The following is a 16,237-nucleotide window of genomic DNA, read 5'->3' as shown; positions in this document are numbered from 1 at the left end:
GAGAAAAACCATCTAATTGTGTGGGGGGAGTAGGGTGGGAGAGAGTGTTACAGGATTTTTGCTGTTTGTACAGGACTGTCTAGAGCAGTGGTTCTCAACCTTCCTAATGCTACGACCCTTTAATACAGTTCCTCATGTTGTGGTGACCCCCAACCATAAAATTATTTTCGTTGCTACTTCATAACTAATTTTGCTACTGTTATGAATCTGATATGCAGGATGTATTTTCGTTGTTAAAAATTGAACATAATTAAAGCATAGTGATTAATCACAAAAACAATATGTAATTATATATGTGTTTTCCGATGGTCTTAGGCGACCCCTGTGAAAGGGTCTTTCGACCCCCAAAGGGGTCGCGACCCACAGGTTGAGAACCGCTAGTCTAGAGGCCTTTGGGAGTCTAATTTGTATTAGAAACTTGAGTGAGGAGTTTGCAATGAGACGTCATTTCTGCTGCGTGAAAAGCTGACATGGAAAATGTGTTAAGATTGAAAAATACCTTGGCGACTGGTCTGAGCGAAGAATGCACCCATCTAGCTTCAGTCCTCCCACCGTCCCCAGCTGACCTGCTTGCTGCTCTGGTGCCTGGCCTGGGCTCCTTTGCCAGCACTGGGGGTCATTACTTAAAATTCCTCTCCCAGCTGTTGTATTTCAGTTTCCCAAACTGCCATTTCAGGTCTTTTGTTTCCATTGTTGTTTCATCAAACTTTTGGATTCTACCACAGTGAAATACTATGTTCCTTTTTGCTCAGTTTTCTATTTTAAAAAATTTGACACCTACAGAAAAATAGAATAATGCAATGAACACTTATATATACCCTCTACTTAAATTCGTCAATTACTGTTTTGCCACAAACCTATTTTCCCATCCTCTATAAATATATATACACATTCCCCCCTGAATCATTCGAAAGTTTGAGACTGTTTCACCCATAAATAGTTTAGCATATATCTCCTAAGAATAAGGTAATTCTCCTACATAACCTCAATGCTTTTATTATACCCAAGAAATTGAACAGTGATATAATTATATTATGCAATATATGATCCATATGCAAACTTTGCCAATTGTCCCTAAAATATCCTTTATGGTTTCTTCCCCTAAGGCAGATCTAATCAAGGATCATGTATTGCAGTTGGTTACCATGGTTCTTTAAATTAGTCACCCTGTCATTTTCAGTCTTGACATTTTTGAAGAGTCGAGTCCAGATGTCTAGTAGGATGTTCTGCAACCAATTTTGACTGCTTCCTTGTGATTAGGATCAGGTGAAACATATTGGCAAGCAGTCGTGTCCTTTTGATAATGTGTACTTCCTAGTAACCAGAAGCCTCCTCTATTGTTCCAGAGTCCTTGTGTGAAGCAGTCAGTAAGCGTTATTCAAAGTGAACAGCAAAGTCCTGCTGGTGTGGCTCAGTGCTTGAGTGTTGACCTACGACCTACGAACCAGGAGGTCACAGTTCGATTCCTGGTCAGGCCACATGCCCGGGTTGCAGGCTCCGTCCTCAGTGGGGGGCATGTAGAAGGCCGATCAAATATATTTTTAAAAAATGTTATTATCTAATAAGAATGGAAGATTAACTATTACCCACCAGTTTTCAAGTCTTTGCTGTTTGCTTGTTTTTTAAAGAATATTTTAAAATATATTTTTATTATTTCAGAGAGGAAGGGAGAGGGAGAGATAGAAATATCAGTGATGAGAGAATATCATTGATTAGCTGCCTCCTGCATGCCCCCAACTGGGGATCGAGCCGGCAACCCGGGCATGTGCCCTTGACTGGAAACGAACCCGGGACCCTTCAGTCACAGGCCAACATTCTATTCACTGAGCCAAACTGCCTAGGGAAGATAATAACATTTTAATTTATACTCTTTTCTTCTCTTTAGGTCGGCATTTGTAAATCCACTCATCCCTGAAGGCCCTAAGGAAGAAGCGCTCTTTAGACAAGGAGAATGTATATTAATTTTTTATACTAAGATAAACTTTTAAAAGCACATTAACTGTACTGCAGAAGAGATTATTTTTAAGAGTATGCATGGACTCCTCATATTAGTCAGGTGTCTTACTCATTCCAAGAATTTATTGAAATTAAAAATACCTTATTTTTTGTTCCATGAAGTTCATGAACAATTTTATCAATCAGCCAATATTTATTAATTGAAGTAATTTTTTCTCATTGTTCATGAAATGGTAAATGTATCTTTAATGAAATAACTTGGTTGGGGCTCTAGGTCAGGATGATTATAGCTGGTTTTACACTGAGCTGATACAATTTTCTTGTAAAAGCAAAGAATCACAGAAAGTTTTTGTGAGCTGTTTGGACAATTTCCAGGGGGATTGTTACAGTCTAGAAGTACAGCCTAGTTCAGAAACCCCAGTGTGCAGTGTGACCCTCCTGACCATGGTTCCTTATTGTCCCATATTTCAGTGAACAAGGGGAGAAGGGTCGCCTTCAGCTCCATGTCGTTACTGAAAATGGCTCCCAGTGCTGAGGAGAGGACGACCATCCATGAGATGTTTCTTAACACACTGGATCAGAAGTAAGTTAGGCTGGCCCGGCTGACGTGGCTCAGTGGTTGAGCATTGACCTATGAACCAGGAGGTCACAGTTCGATTCCTGGTCCGGGCACCTGTCTGGGTTGTGGGCTCAATCCCCAGTTGGGGGGTGGTGCAGGAGGCAGCTGATCAATGATTCTCATCAGTGATGTTTCTATCTCTCTTTCCCTCTTCCTTTCTCTTTGAAATAAAGAATATTTTAAAACAAAAAGTAAGTTAGGCTGGTGAGATTCCACATTAGGATGCATTAATACTTGGTGTTCTCCATAGCCAGGCTTGCCTGAACATATTGGAAATTTTTTGCAAATATTTTACTTTTTAGCAGCTAAACCAGGGCTCTAACAGGGTTTATTGATTCTCTGTTTGCACAGGACTATAAGTTTTCAAAGTCGAGTTTTGCCCCCTAATGCAGTATGGATGGAGAAATCAAAACTGAAGAGCTTGGAAATTTGCCACCCTCAGGTATTGTGATATGGTGAAAAACCTAAATAGGATAACTTGCATCCATGATATTCATCTAAGACAGCGGTTCTCAACCTGTGGGTCGCGACCCCTTTGGGGGTCGAACGACCCTTTCATAGGTGTTGTCTAAGACCATCGGAAAACACATATATAATTACATATTGTTTTTGTGATTAATCACTATGCTTTAATTATGTTCAATTTGTAAAATGAAAATACATCCTGCATATCAGATATTTACATTACAATTCATAACAGTAGCAAAATTACAGTTATGAAGTAGCAACGAAAATAATTTTATGGTTGGGGGTCACCACAACATGAGGAACTGTATTAAAGGGTTGCGGCATTAGGAAGGTTGAGAACCACTGATCTAAGATATGATATCTTTAAACTGGTCTCTGTTCTTTGGCATTATTAATTCCTTTGTTCTGTATATGAGGGTGGCCATGATCTTGTATTTCCTATCATTCATTTTATGCCCTATAGGAGAGGAATATTTTCAATCGGATCTTTGGTGGTTTCCTTATGAGGAAAGCATATGAACTCGGATGGGCTACTGCTTGTAACTTTGGGTAAGTTAGATTTAAGGTAGTATTGACTTCTGAGAAGCAATTTTTACTACCCCACTGAAATGAAACATTTTGGACCAGTCTGGATGTGTTGGGGAATTTGTTGTGTTTTTAAAATAAATATCACACTTATACCAGCTGGGTTTGATCCTCATTTTAGAAGTCTGTTACTCTGACTAGGTAAATTAGTACATTACAGGCATACCTCGTTTTATTGCGCTCCGCTTTATTGCACTCCACAGATGTTGTGTGTTTTTTTGTTGTTGTTTTGTTTTTTTAAATATATTTTATTGATTTTTTACAGAGAAGAAGGGAGAGGGATAGAGAGTTAGAAACATCGATGAGAGAGAAACATCGATCAGCTGCCTCCTGCACACCTCCTACTGGAGATGTGCCAGCAACCAAGGTACATACCCTTGACTGGAATCGAACCTGGGACTTTTCAGTCCGCAGGCCGATGCTCTATCCACTGAGCCAAACCGGTTAGGGCAGATGTTGTGTTTTTTACAAATTGAAGGCAAGACCTTCCACCAGCAAAAAGGTTATGCCTTGCTTTATTTCAATGCTTACCATATTGCAGTGGTCTGGAACCAAACCTGCAATATCTCCGAGGTCTGCCTGTAAAGACCTATGAGAAAGGGAGGTGATAATATGCTGAAGGGAAAAGATGCAGTGACTTTGGCACTGATCTCGTCAGTGACATGTCTTACCATTCCTCGCTGGTATGATTGCTTTCCCCTTCTCTAGGTTTATTCTTTGATCATTTAAATTTTGCTTCAGTCACTTGTTAGGGAAAAAATAGCATCTGAATTTTACACTTAACCCCAAATTCTGCCTTTCCCAATAGTGGTTCCCGACCATTTGTAGTGGCGGTGGATGACATCATGTTTCAGAAACCTGTTGAGGTTGGATCATTGCTGTTTCTGTCTTCCCAGGTAGGTGTGCGACGAGATAAAATACAATTTATGATCATTTGGGCCTAGAAGAGCAGTTTTGATATCCTACAGCTATTGCTTCTCTTGTGACTGCCTGTTCCCCCTTCCCAATGTGACCGGCTCACTCATGTCTATAATCTCTTAGGTTTGCTTTACTCAAGGCAACTACATTCAAGTCAGAGTCCACAGCGAAGTGGCCTCTCTGCACAATAAAGAACATACGACCACCAATGTCTTTCATTTCACGTTCATGTCGGAGAATGAAGTGCCCTTGGTTTTCCCCAGAACATATGGAGGTAAGCAGCCAGGATGGCGTGTCCCTAACAAAGGCAGGAACTTTTCAAGAAATTTTCTCCTTTCAAATTGTTGTAGGAAGCATACTGATGCCTGTTAGCTCAAGAGCACATCTTTAAAATCAATATATATTATTGATTTCAGAGAGGAAGGGGGAGGGGAAGAGAGAGAGAAACATCAATGATGAGAGAGAATCATTGATCAGCTGCCTCCTGCATGCCCCCTAGTGGGGATCGAGCCCGAAACCCGGGCATGCACCCTGACGGGGAATCAAACCATGACCTCCGGGTTCATAGGTCAACGCTCAACCACTGAGCACATCTTTAGGAGATTGTGCATTTTCAGGTTCTGCAGCCCTGAAGGCCAGGATGCCTCCTGGCCCCGCAGGTGGCTGTGGCTGCTCTGCCCACCTGGCTGTTGTCTGAAGGGCTGGTGCCAGCTGCAAGCAGCCACTGGGGGTCAAAAACTGGTCCAGCCAAAGGAAAGGAGTGGGAGTCGAGGCTTGGGAACCTTGCGTACCCCTGGCCCAATAGCACTTGCCGGGCACCAGTTCTGCGTTCTCACTGCTGCCCAGTGTTCCCGAGTAGTCTTGTGTTTATACCTTGCTGTTCTGAGGCACTGCAAGTTTCTCCATGGTTATCTCTCTTGTGTTTCAGAGTCCATGCTGTATTTAGATGGGCAGCGGCATTTTAACTCCATGAGTGCATCGGATACCATGAAAAAGGACTACCTTTTGAAGCCCCAGGGAAAGCCACGCGTGTTGGAGACCAGCGTTCCTCAGTGACATGGTGCCTGACGCAGGCCTCATCGCGTGTATTGGTTTAGTGTTTATGCTCATCCCCCACAGAGAAAAAGAATGTATTCAGCTTTTAGGATGACTAGAAAAGTAGAACAAGAGAGTGGCTGGCTGGGGCAGAGGGAGAGAGAGTTATTAAATAATAAACACTTTCAAAATGATCGAAATTGTGAATCCACCATGTTGCTTCCTGTCTGCTGAAGAAATCAGGACAGATGCCTTTGTATGCCATTGAACACATCTTTTTCTTACACATACCACAGACTATCCATGTGTCCGTGGCTTCTTGCCAAGGCATTTGGAGGGCATTCCTTCAGCCTGACCTTTGCGACAGTTCCCCTGTGTCCTCTAAATCCCAGCAACGCTCCATGATACCTTAGTGCTTTGCCTCCCCCTGCTTTCCAGCTTTCGTTGTTAGCAAAGGGTAGATGAAAAATGGGGGCGGAGGGATTTGACGAAAGAGGTGGTATTGTGAAAGATTTGTGGGAAGTTTTAGATCCAAAGCTGTAAGCGGAGGTGTTCAGAGATGAGCCAGATGAGGAAACAGGACTGTGTGTTCACTCTTTCACTAGACAGCTCCTAGTACTCTCTGCTGGCACTGGGTGGAATATATAATTAAAAAACAAGTCCAAGCTGGTTTGGCTCAGTGGATAGAGCGTTGGCATGTGGACTGAAGGGTCCCGGGTTTGATTCCGGTCAAGGGTACGTAGCTCGGTTGCAAGCTCAATCCCTGGCCCTTACCGGGGCTGAGGCGCATGCAGGAGGCAACCAATTGATGGGTCTCTCTTCCATCGATGTTTCTTTCTCTGTCTGTCCCCCTCCCTTCTACTCTCTAAATATCAATGGAAAAATATCCTCAGATGAGGATTAACGACAGCAAAAAAAAAAAACACACACCCAAGAACAATAATAACAGCTGCTTATGCTTGTGGATCATGCTTGCTATGTGGTAGCTCATTTATTTCTTTTTTTAAAATATTTTTATTGATTTCAGAGAGGAAGGGAGAGGGAGAGATAGAGACATCAATGATGAGAGAGAATCATTGATTAGCTGCCTCCTGCATGCCCCACATTGGGGAATGAGCGCACAACTGGGGATATTCCATGACCACCAGGAATCAAACCATGACCTCCTGGTTCATAGGTTGATGCTTAACCACTGAGCAACACCGGCTGGGCAAGCTCATTTATTTCTTCCATCAGTGCTATGAGGTAGTTTCTGTAACCCCATCATAGGGTTAGGTCAGGAAACTGAAGTACAGAGAGGTTAAGTAACTTGCCAGGGTCCCACCGCTAGTAGGTGGTGGTGCTAGGATTCAGAATGAGACTGTGGGGCCAGAGTACTCTTGCCCAGTACACTATACTGCTTTCTAGAAATGTAGCAAGGGAGGCCACACCCAGTATCAATCACAGTGTCACCTAGGGAGGCTGTACCCAATATCTCAATTACCAAAGGGAGGTATTCCCTTGAGTCTGCAGCGAAGACACCGTTTCTTCCTGGATGGGACAGGAAGTTGATCAAGGTCAGAAGAGACAAAGACCAGGCTACAGAGAAGAAAAACGTCATCTCTGAAAAGGAAGGAAGCAGTCTTTAGTGTGGGTTCCAGATCAGTAGTCACAAACTTGGCTCTGCCTCAGAATTAGCTGACATGCTTTTAAAATCATGCTTTTTATGGAAATCACAGTTACTATGAACAAACCTTTCTGACATCGTCAGTCCTGGGAACCAACAGCAGCCTGTGTGGCACTCGAGTAGTTTGCTAGCATCAGTCTTTGCCTCCTGAGCTTCATTTGGCCCTTCAGCACAGCATTTTGCATAGCTACCCACAACCCAGTGGGGCCCCTGAGGGGGCTGCCGGGAAGGGATGAAGGGAGAGGGATGGGCTCTGGGAAGTTGTGTGAATGTGTTCAGTGGAGTTCAGTTAAGAGACGTAATCCTGTTGTGTGAAATGTACATTATCCATTCATCCATTTATTGCTGTGCACTGTAGCTTTTTCTAAAACTTTCCTTGCCATTTTAAGTAATCTATAATAATAAAAGCATAATATGCTAATTAGACCGACCTCCTTCTGGATGTCCTTCTGGACGATCTTCCAGACGAAGATGGGGTGTGAGGGAAGCCTGGGGGTCCCGGGTGTCAGAGGGAAGTCCGGGGCCTGAGTGCCAGAGGGAAGCCGGTACCGGCTGCCAGGGGAAGGAAGGCCTACTCTTGCATGAATTTTGTGCATCAGGCCTCTAGTGTTGCAATAAATATCATAAGTAGTTAAAATATTTAACCCTTAAATTATTTTCTTAGGAAAATTGTAGAGAAGTGATGTCCAGGGCAAAATAGTACATATGTGTTGAAGGCTTTGAGTATATTTCACATACCCCTCTAGAACAGTTGTACATGTTCATACATTGAAGTACATACATGTTGAAGGCTTTGAGTGTATTTCACATTACCCTCCAGAACAGTTGCACGCGTTCACTTACTCATCAGCAGTTGGCCTCAACTTAGCCACATTTTATCCTATTCTTTTAAAAACATCTTTGCTATTTTGATAGGCAAAAAATGACATTCATTAATTGCCTTTCTTTTAATTCTACTGAGATTGAACTTTAAAAAATTTGCTCATTGTCTTTTTTAATCCTCACCTGAGGATATTTTTCCATTGATTTTTAGAGACAGTGGAAGAGAGGGAAAGACAGACAGAAATATCGATGTGAGAGAAACACATCGACTAGTTGCCTCCTGCATGAGCCCTGACCAGGCCTGGGCTGGTGAGGAACCTGCAACTAAGGTCCATGCCCTTGACCAGAATCGAACTTGGGACCCTTCAGTTTGTTAGCTGACACTCTATCCACTGAGCCAAACCAGCCAGGGCTCATTGTCTTTTCAATTGTTACTTGTTCGAGTAATTTTGGATACTGGAGTCTTAACCCCAAATATGTTATCTACCAATATAGTTTTTTTAATGATTAGAACTAGAGGTTTTTTTGTTTGTTTTTAATTTTTAAAAAATATATTTTATTGATTTTTTTTTTTACAGAGAGGAAGGGAGAGGGATAGAGAGTTAGAAACATCGATAAGAAAAAACATTGACCAGCTGCCTCCTGCACACTCCCCAATGGGGATGTGCCCGCAACCAAGGTACATGCCCTGGACCGGAATCGAACCCCAGACCTTCCAGTCCGAAGGCTGATGCTCTACCCACTGAGCCAAGTTGGTTAGGGCTAGAGGTTTTTTAAAATATATTTTTTATTGATTTCAGAGAGGAAGGGAGAGGGAGAGATAGAAACATCAATGATGAGAGAGAATCATTGGCTGCCCCCTGCACACCCTACCCTGGGGATCAAGTCCACACCCCGGGCATGTGCCCTGACTGGGAATCAAACCGTGACCTCCTGGTTCACAGGTCGATGCTCAACCACTGTGCCACGCTGGCTAGGCAAGAACTAGAATTTTAATATAGGATTTTAAAAAGATGAGAGGAAGTAGACTATGTAGGATACACAATAGGTTCTAGATATTTAGTGTTCTGTCTCTCTGCTTTAAAGAATAGCAAACTTTTAACCAGTACCAGCTTTGCCACATATCAAGTGTGGAATTTCCTAATGTGGGTTGGATGTGGTTTAGTCCATGCTGAGAGATCCCAGTATTACTTCAGGCATTTATTACAAGTTCTTTATTTTTTTTTGCTTAGGTATTTCTTCAACGGGCAGTCTTTTTAATTTAATTTTATATGTATTTTTTATTAAGACAGCTCAAAGTTTTTAGCATTAATTTTTTAAGGGGATATGTCCTGGTATGGCCATCCAAGTTGAGGCGTGTCCGCCCTTACCCTGTGTGTGATGGGTCCAATCTCATTCTGCAGTCTGAACAGCAGTCTCTGTGGTAAGCAAGACAAGGTAGGGTCCTTCCCAGGAGGGTTCCAACTTGTTTCCCTTCCAAGTCTTGATTAGAACAAACGTAGTCTCCCAGTCGATGGTGATGAACCAGAAACGCAAGAGGAGGGCCTTGGTTCAGGAGGCCTTCTAACCTGAGAGATTAAAGTAGAAGAGATACCCAGTACACAGTTCTTAAGAAATTGGTCCCTAGTCTCCATTGTAGGAAGATCTTGAGGCATTCCAGGGCCTATTGGAATCACCTAAAGCCAACTGTAGGTCAAGAAAAAAAGTTTAACTTCATTTGTCCTTGGGTGTGGCCAGCAAGTGACACCAATTGGATTTCTGCTATTTGTCTCCCTGAGTACTTTGATATAAGTTATTTGCCCTCTGTTTAGGGAGGCAAAATGCTGATCATTTACTCTTAAGTGTCCTTGGTTTAGAGAAGATGGGATTTACTCTGTTTAGCCATCTAGTTTCCCTATTGTACTTATCCTGGCTTATTGGCATGTGTCATTTATATAACTTCCTTTTAATATTTTTCTCTCACAGTGTTCTCAACCTGTGGGTCACAAACAATGAAAATACATCCTGCATATCAGATATTTACATTACGATTCATAACAGTAGCAAAATTACAGTTATGAAGTAGCAATGAAAATAATTTTATGGTTGGTTGTCACCACAACATGAGGAACTGTATTAAAGGGTTGCGGCATTAGGAGGGTTGAGAACCACAAACATTCTTATAACTAACTCACTTTTTTCACCTTCAAAATGCATGTCCATGCCTCATGTCCTCTATTATCAAAACCATACGATTTCCTTCCAATTTATTTTATTTTTAAAATATATTTTATTGATTTTTTACAGAGAGGAGGGGAGAGGGATAGAGAGTTAGAAACACCGATGAGAGAAACATCGATCAGCTGCCTCCTGCACACCCCCTACTGGGGATGTGCCCAAAACCAAGGTACATGCCCTTGACCGGAATCGAACCTGGGACCCTTGAGTCAGCAGGCCGACGCTCTATCCACTGAGCCAAACAGGTTAGGGCCAATTTCCTTCCAATTTAATTAGAGAAACCTTAATTTTCCAATGCTAACCAAAAAGTAAACAGCCAGTATTTCTTAAACACACCTTCAATCAAAGACATTACATTAACCTTTCCAAATCTACTATAGATTTTCTGTAACAAAAGCTAAAATCAGGTGAACTGAAAACTTGTTGAAACATTTAGATGTTTATCATTTAACCCAGCAATGCTCCAAAGCTTTTAAGTTACCAATTAGGCCTATGAGGCTGGAGAAAAGGTGGAGCGGGGAAGGGAGCAGGCCCTGCAGCCCCTTCTAGGACTGCAGTTTCCAGGCCCCCAGCCGCTTGGATTTGAAACCGCCACAGTTTTCCTTAGTGATAACATGCTAAAGTTTGGGTGATAATGAGTTCAGCTTCTGATAGTATCAGGACTGTTAAGTAAAGAAACTGTTCTTTGGGAATGGGGAGAGAATGCTGGCCTTGGGATCTAAAGGCTCAGTGAGGGGTCCCTTCCTTTTTCTCTGTGAAATGGGCAGTCTTTAAGGGTTGTGCCTTTATCACTGGTTTCCTCAGAATAGAGTTGATGCTGGTGTGCTTTGCACTGTGTCATATGTGCCCAAGTGATGCTATACTATAGATCAGTGGTCGCCAACCAGTGGTCCTCAGACCACTCGTGGTCCGTGAGGTCCAAAAGGTTGGCAACCACTGCTATAGATCCTTTTTTTTTTCCTGGCGGGCTGACCCAGGGCCCCCGGAGCATAGTGTCCCGCACCTAGCTCGTCCGAGGCGTCAGCGCCCAGCAGGAAGGAGTCCACATAGTAGTTGCCCAGGGCCCCGTGGTGGCCATCGCCGCACCCCGCGCCCTGCCGGCCGGCCTGACCCGTGGAAATTATGAAACTGCAGATTCCATGTAACAACTTGGTGGCACCCTATAGATCCTTTCTTGCAACCTGAATACCCTGTCCATGTTCCCTTTGCTGCCTGCATGCTCTATGACATGATATACTTTCTCTCATCTCTTTGTATAGAACCAGGAGCCTGATTCCCGAAGAACTGAAGTCCTTCTCTTACCTCCAGGGAGTTCAGCATTTTCTTTTTGATGAGTTTGTGCAGGGAGAGACCTTTTCTCCTTCTAAAGACGTTTGATTCTTTGGGATGGCTGGGCTCACCTGGAGGTTCTTCTGCTTTATGTGGCATTGGCTGGGGTCACTGGGGCAGCTGTGTTCATCCGGGAGCTTGCCTAGTGTGGGAACATCTGGCACCTCAGCTGGGGTGGCTGGCATGGGTGGGGGCTGCCCAGGCCTCTCTAATAGGATGGTTGGATTTCTTTAATGGCGGCTCAAGGGGTCCAAGAGCAGCCAGACACATTCTTAGGTCATAACTACATCATCCTCCTGCCTCTCAAAGCCATTTTTATGGAGGGAATGATCAGTGGTGTCATGGAAGCTGACAAAGATGAGCACTGGGAAAAGGCTACAGGTTGGATGATCGAGAGGTGCTGGTAAGAAAAAAAACAATTTCAAAAAGCTGCTTGACGAGGGGCTGAGTCATTGCGGGTGTCCAGCTCTCTTTCCTGGGTGAATTCCTTGGGCGCTGGTGCTAGTGAGATGCTGTTTTCTAAACATTTTATCGACAAGTAACATTGGGAAACTGCCTAGGATAACTCTCCTCTGATATGTTAGAATGGATATTAGCTTACAAAAGACTGAAAAGTAGGACCGTAAGAACACCTGTTTAACTTGACCATGGACCTTTTTCTTTTTGCTAACACCTATAAAAAAATAAAAACCACTAGGAGTTTTTATAACTCTTACAAAGCTGGGATGACACTCTTTATTCTATTTTGTTACATGAAAGGGCAGTATAGTATATGTCCAAGGAGTAAATCATTTGCACTCTTTTCCTCTGAAGAATCAAATATTAGTATTATGTTTTTTTGTTGTTAATCATCACCAGAGGATATTTTTCCATTGATTTTTTAGAGAGAGTGGAAGGGAGGGAGAGAGACAGAGAGAGAAACATCAATGTGAGAGAAGCACATCTATTGGTTGCCTCCTGCACGTGTCTGGACCAGGGCCAGGGATGAGCCTGCAACCAAGGTCCATACCCTTGACCAGAATTGAACTGGGACCCGTCAGTCCATGGGTGGATGCTCTATCCACTGAGCCAAACAGGCCAGGGCAGTATTATGTTTCTTAAAACCAAATTTTGGATAACATTTTAGATCCCACTGACATTTTCATCTTTCAAGAGTTAGCAGTTTTGCTTTGGAGTATAATTGCTGTCATTGTTGATGTTTTATAAAATTAACTTCTAACAATGTGTTTAACTGTACAAGGAATTCTGAATAATAATCTTTTAGCATTTAATCCTTTACAGATGAGAAGAGAGAAGTAAAAGGAAGTGCATCAGGAGGAAGGTGAAGGTTAGTTTATAAGATTTGCATCTGTTTTGGTACATAGAATACAAGTTTGCATTACCCATTTCTGTTTCTGGGCAAGAGCCTGAAGTTCAAAATCAATGCTTAGTGCTTTAACATGAAAACTTAGGGATTCTTTATTTGGTTATAGAACCCCATGGCAACTTGTATGTTAGTGAAGTGTGGCAAAAAATCAGTTATAAGATGTAATCATTATAAAATAAGAATTTTTATGTATAGCTAAAGCATGCTGGATTCTTTCTATGTGTCAGGCACTGTGTTGATGACATTAAAACGTACTTTCTTGACCTGGCCGGGTAGCTCAGTTGGTTAGAGCATTGTCCCGATAAGCCAAGGTTGTGGGTTTGATCCCTTGTCAGGGCACATACAAGGATCAACCAATGAATGCATAAATAAGTGGAACAACACATTGATGTTTTTCTCTCTCAAATCAATAAATAAAATTTAAAAATGAGCTTTCTCATTTAATTCTTACAATCGCCCTTTGAGGTAAATACCATTACTATCCCCATTTTGCAGATGAGGAAAGTGAGGCGTAGAGAGGCTTAGATAGAGTGGAAGAGGCTTAGAGAGGGGAACATCATCTCCCAAAGCCTACCCTATACCTTTATAGGTGTGGTAGACACAGACTAGATCTAGAATCTTGGCCCTTTGCCATATTTTATATATATTTTCTCAGCTGTTATGATAAAGAGGTAACTAATGATTTTATGTATATGGTATGAATATATATATATATGTATATATATATATATGTATATATATCAGAACATGATAGAATCTCAACCCAAATAGATGAGGCTGGCTGAAATATTTTTAGCATAAAAAAACCTCTTAGAATAAAACTTTTATTTGTAATACTTTAAGCAATAAAAAAAAGAAAAAAAATTTAAAAAAGAATAAAACTTTTGCTACATTTGTGATTGACTCTTTAAATTGACTTGTGAATGTTTTCTCCCCCTCGCTTGGCAACAAATAATGAATTACTATAAAACAGGTAACAGGAAAGAGGAATTAAAAAAAAATAAGGAGTTGGTAAGTTTCAAATGGACTTAAGGGTCTTTAATAAATTACATTATGATATTTAGAATTATGATATTTCATGAAACTGTTGTATCATAAGATTATTTTGATCTAAGGGGCTAAACCTGAGGTGGATTTAGGGGTGCTTGGGTCCAGTTGGGTGGGCTTCTGGCAGGCAGTGTGATGTGGGAGAAGCGTGCTGGCCTGAATGTTCACGCCTGTGAGGTTGGTCTATGTCTGCAGGCCTCTAGTTCAAGGGGTAGAGTGGGGGGATTCAATGCTTCAGGTCTGAGTCTTCCTCCATAAAAGTAGGGGCATTTTTCTTATCCCACAGTCTTCTGATTTAGACCTATATTCCTTCACTTGATTCAGCTGTTCGGTTAGTGAAATATTTTAATGAATATTTCATTAAATAGCATCTTAAAAAATCAAATCCTATTTAAGATTTGTATGCTAAAAAGAAAAGGAGCCTCAGAAGAAAAGAGGCCATTCTGAAAACCATTTAGTAATCCAGAGGCACTGAGAGATTAATACCCCAGAGAAAGGATTATAGTAACCAAAGACAGGGTAGGAATATTTTTAAAAAAATATATTTTATTGATTTTTTTTACAGAGAGGAAGGGAGGGGGATAGAGAGTTAGAAACATCGATGAGACAGAAACATGCATCAGCTGTCTCCTCCACACTCTCTACTGGGGATGTGCCCACAACCAAGGTACATGCCCTTGACCGGAATCGAACCTGGGACCCTTGAGTCCGCAGACCGATGCTCTATCCACTGAGCCAAACCGGTCAGGGCAGGGTAGGAATATTTTTATTTAAATTAAAAAAATGATTTCAGAAGAGAGGAAGGGAGAGGGAGAGAGGAATAGAAGCTCAATGATGAGAAAGAATCATTGATCGGCTGCCTCCTGCACGCCCCCTGCTGGCAATCAAGACCACAAGCCAGGCATGTGCCCTGACTGGGAATCCAACTATGACTTCCTGTTCATCAGTTGACACTCAACCACTGAGCACACCAGCCAGGCTGGATATTGTGATTTTTGTTTCACAGAAATTGTGCTCTAATAGAGGGAATAATATGGGTAATATGGCTAAAACAATATAATGGAAGTAAAATGAAAATTACAGATGACCATGTATTGATATAGTAGGCATTTATTTTATCCTGAATATATATATCTTGGGCTATGAAATTTAGTGGGTTGTGACCAGCATTAGAAAAATAAAAGCTCAGAATGCATCATGCATGATAATGGTGTGTGAAACTCATTGTGAACGTGTATGTTGCACATGCATGCACCTGCATACTAGGTCACAATGTAAAATGTACTTTTAACTGGGTCAGGGTCATTAATGGGAGTATACTCAGTACAAATTAAGATGCCTACCTGAGTTGTACTTAGATTTGCATTGGTCTGATTTTTTTTCTAAATTATATTGGTTAAAAAAACACATTAAAATGTTCGCATTAATTGTTGCTAATTAGTTGTAGCCTGAAAGGGGGGCTCAGTACCTGGCAGATGGCTGAGGGATTTCAGTGCGCCGAGCGCCATCTCGTGGCCTTTGGGTTACAATGCAGTGTACACCCTTTAATCAAAAACTTGTAAATCCTGTTTCTGAGCTGTATAAATGACCAGAATTTAAAGTTAAAAAAACCCACACCTGCAGATTCAGTTTTTTGTTAAAAAATATTTTTTATTGATTTCAGAGAGGTAGGGAGAGGGAGAGAGAGATAGAAACATCAATGATGAGAAAATCATTGATCGGCTGCCCATTGCACACTCCACATTGGGGATCAAGCCCACAACCCGGGCATGTGCCCTGACCAGGAATTGAACCGTGACCTCCTGGTTCATAGGTTGACACTCAACCATTGAGCCATGCTGGTAGGGCTGCAGATTCAATTCTTACCTTTCATCTCACCTTGGCCACACCCTCACCGCTGACCCTAGCCAGTGAGCTCTAAAGTATGTGCCATTTCCCAGCAGATTATCATGACAGGAAATCCAGTCAGTGCTTTGTCTCTTGAAGTTGGGTCACAGGTACAGTCTTTTCATATAAGGACAGTGCACTCATAGGTGACAGCCTTCAGTGGAGCAATAGGAAATGGGTTTACAATCCCCTCCTCTGTGATACCTTCCCTCATCCCAGTTTTTCCTTTTAGTTGCTATGCTCACTTTGGAGCTACCACAGGTGACAGTCTTTTAGCATTTATTACACCGTCTTGCTCTTTCTGCATGCTTTCATTTGGGAG

At 42.0% G+C, this 16,237-nt stretch overlaps 1 protein-coding gene across 4 annotated transcripts in view; it reads left to right on the top strand.

Moving 5' to 3' along the window:
• The window catches only part of ACOT9 (acyl-CoA thioesterase 9), a 33,126-nt gene extending 27,349 nt beyond the window's left edge, over positions 1 to 5,777 (top strand). For 2 of the 4 annotated variants that reach the window (XM_023751321.1, XM_023751322.1), the window contains 7 exons: positions 1,886 to 1,953; positions 2,428 to 2,539; positions 2,927 to 3,017; positions 3,507 to 3,592; positions 4,437 to 4,524; positions 4,670 to 4,820; positions 5,475 to 5,777. In XM_023751321.1, the coding sequence (XP_023607089.1) occupies positions 1,886 to 1,953; positions 2,428 to 2,539; positions 2,927 to 3,017; positions 3,507 to 3,592; positions 4,437 to 4,524; positions 4,670 to 4,820; positions 5,475 to 5,602 (724 nt within the window). In that variant the 3' untranslated portion in view covers positions 5,603 to 5,777. The remainder of the gene's footprint in view (positions 1 to 1,885; positions 1,954 to 2,427; positions 2,540 to 2,926; positions 3,018 to 3,506; positions 3,593 to 4,436; positions 4,525 to 4,669; positions 4,821 to 5,474) is intronic. The other 2 variants (XM_006085623.3, XM_006085622.3) reach the window with 1 other exon arrangement.
• The last annotated feature ends 10,460 nt before the right edge of the window (positions 5,778 to 16,237 follow it).

The sequence above is a fragment of the Myotis lucifugus genome, unplaced genomic scaffold (genome assembly GCF_000147115.1).
Source record: "Myotis lucifugus unplaced genomic scaffold, Myoluc2.0 scaffold_20, whole genome shotgun sequence".
In the NCBI taxonomy this organism is placed as follows: Eukaryota; Metazoa; Chordata; class Mammalia; order Chiroptera; family Vespertilionidae; genus Myotis; species Myotis lucifugus.
Note: the sequence above shows the minus strand (reverse complement) of the source record. Positions and strands in the feature narration are given on the sequence as shown.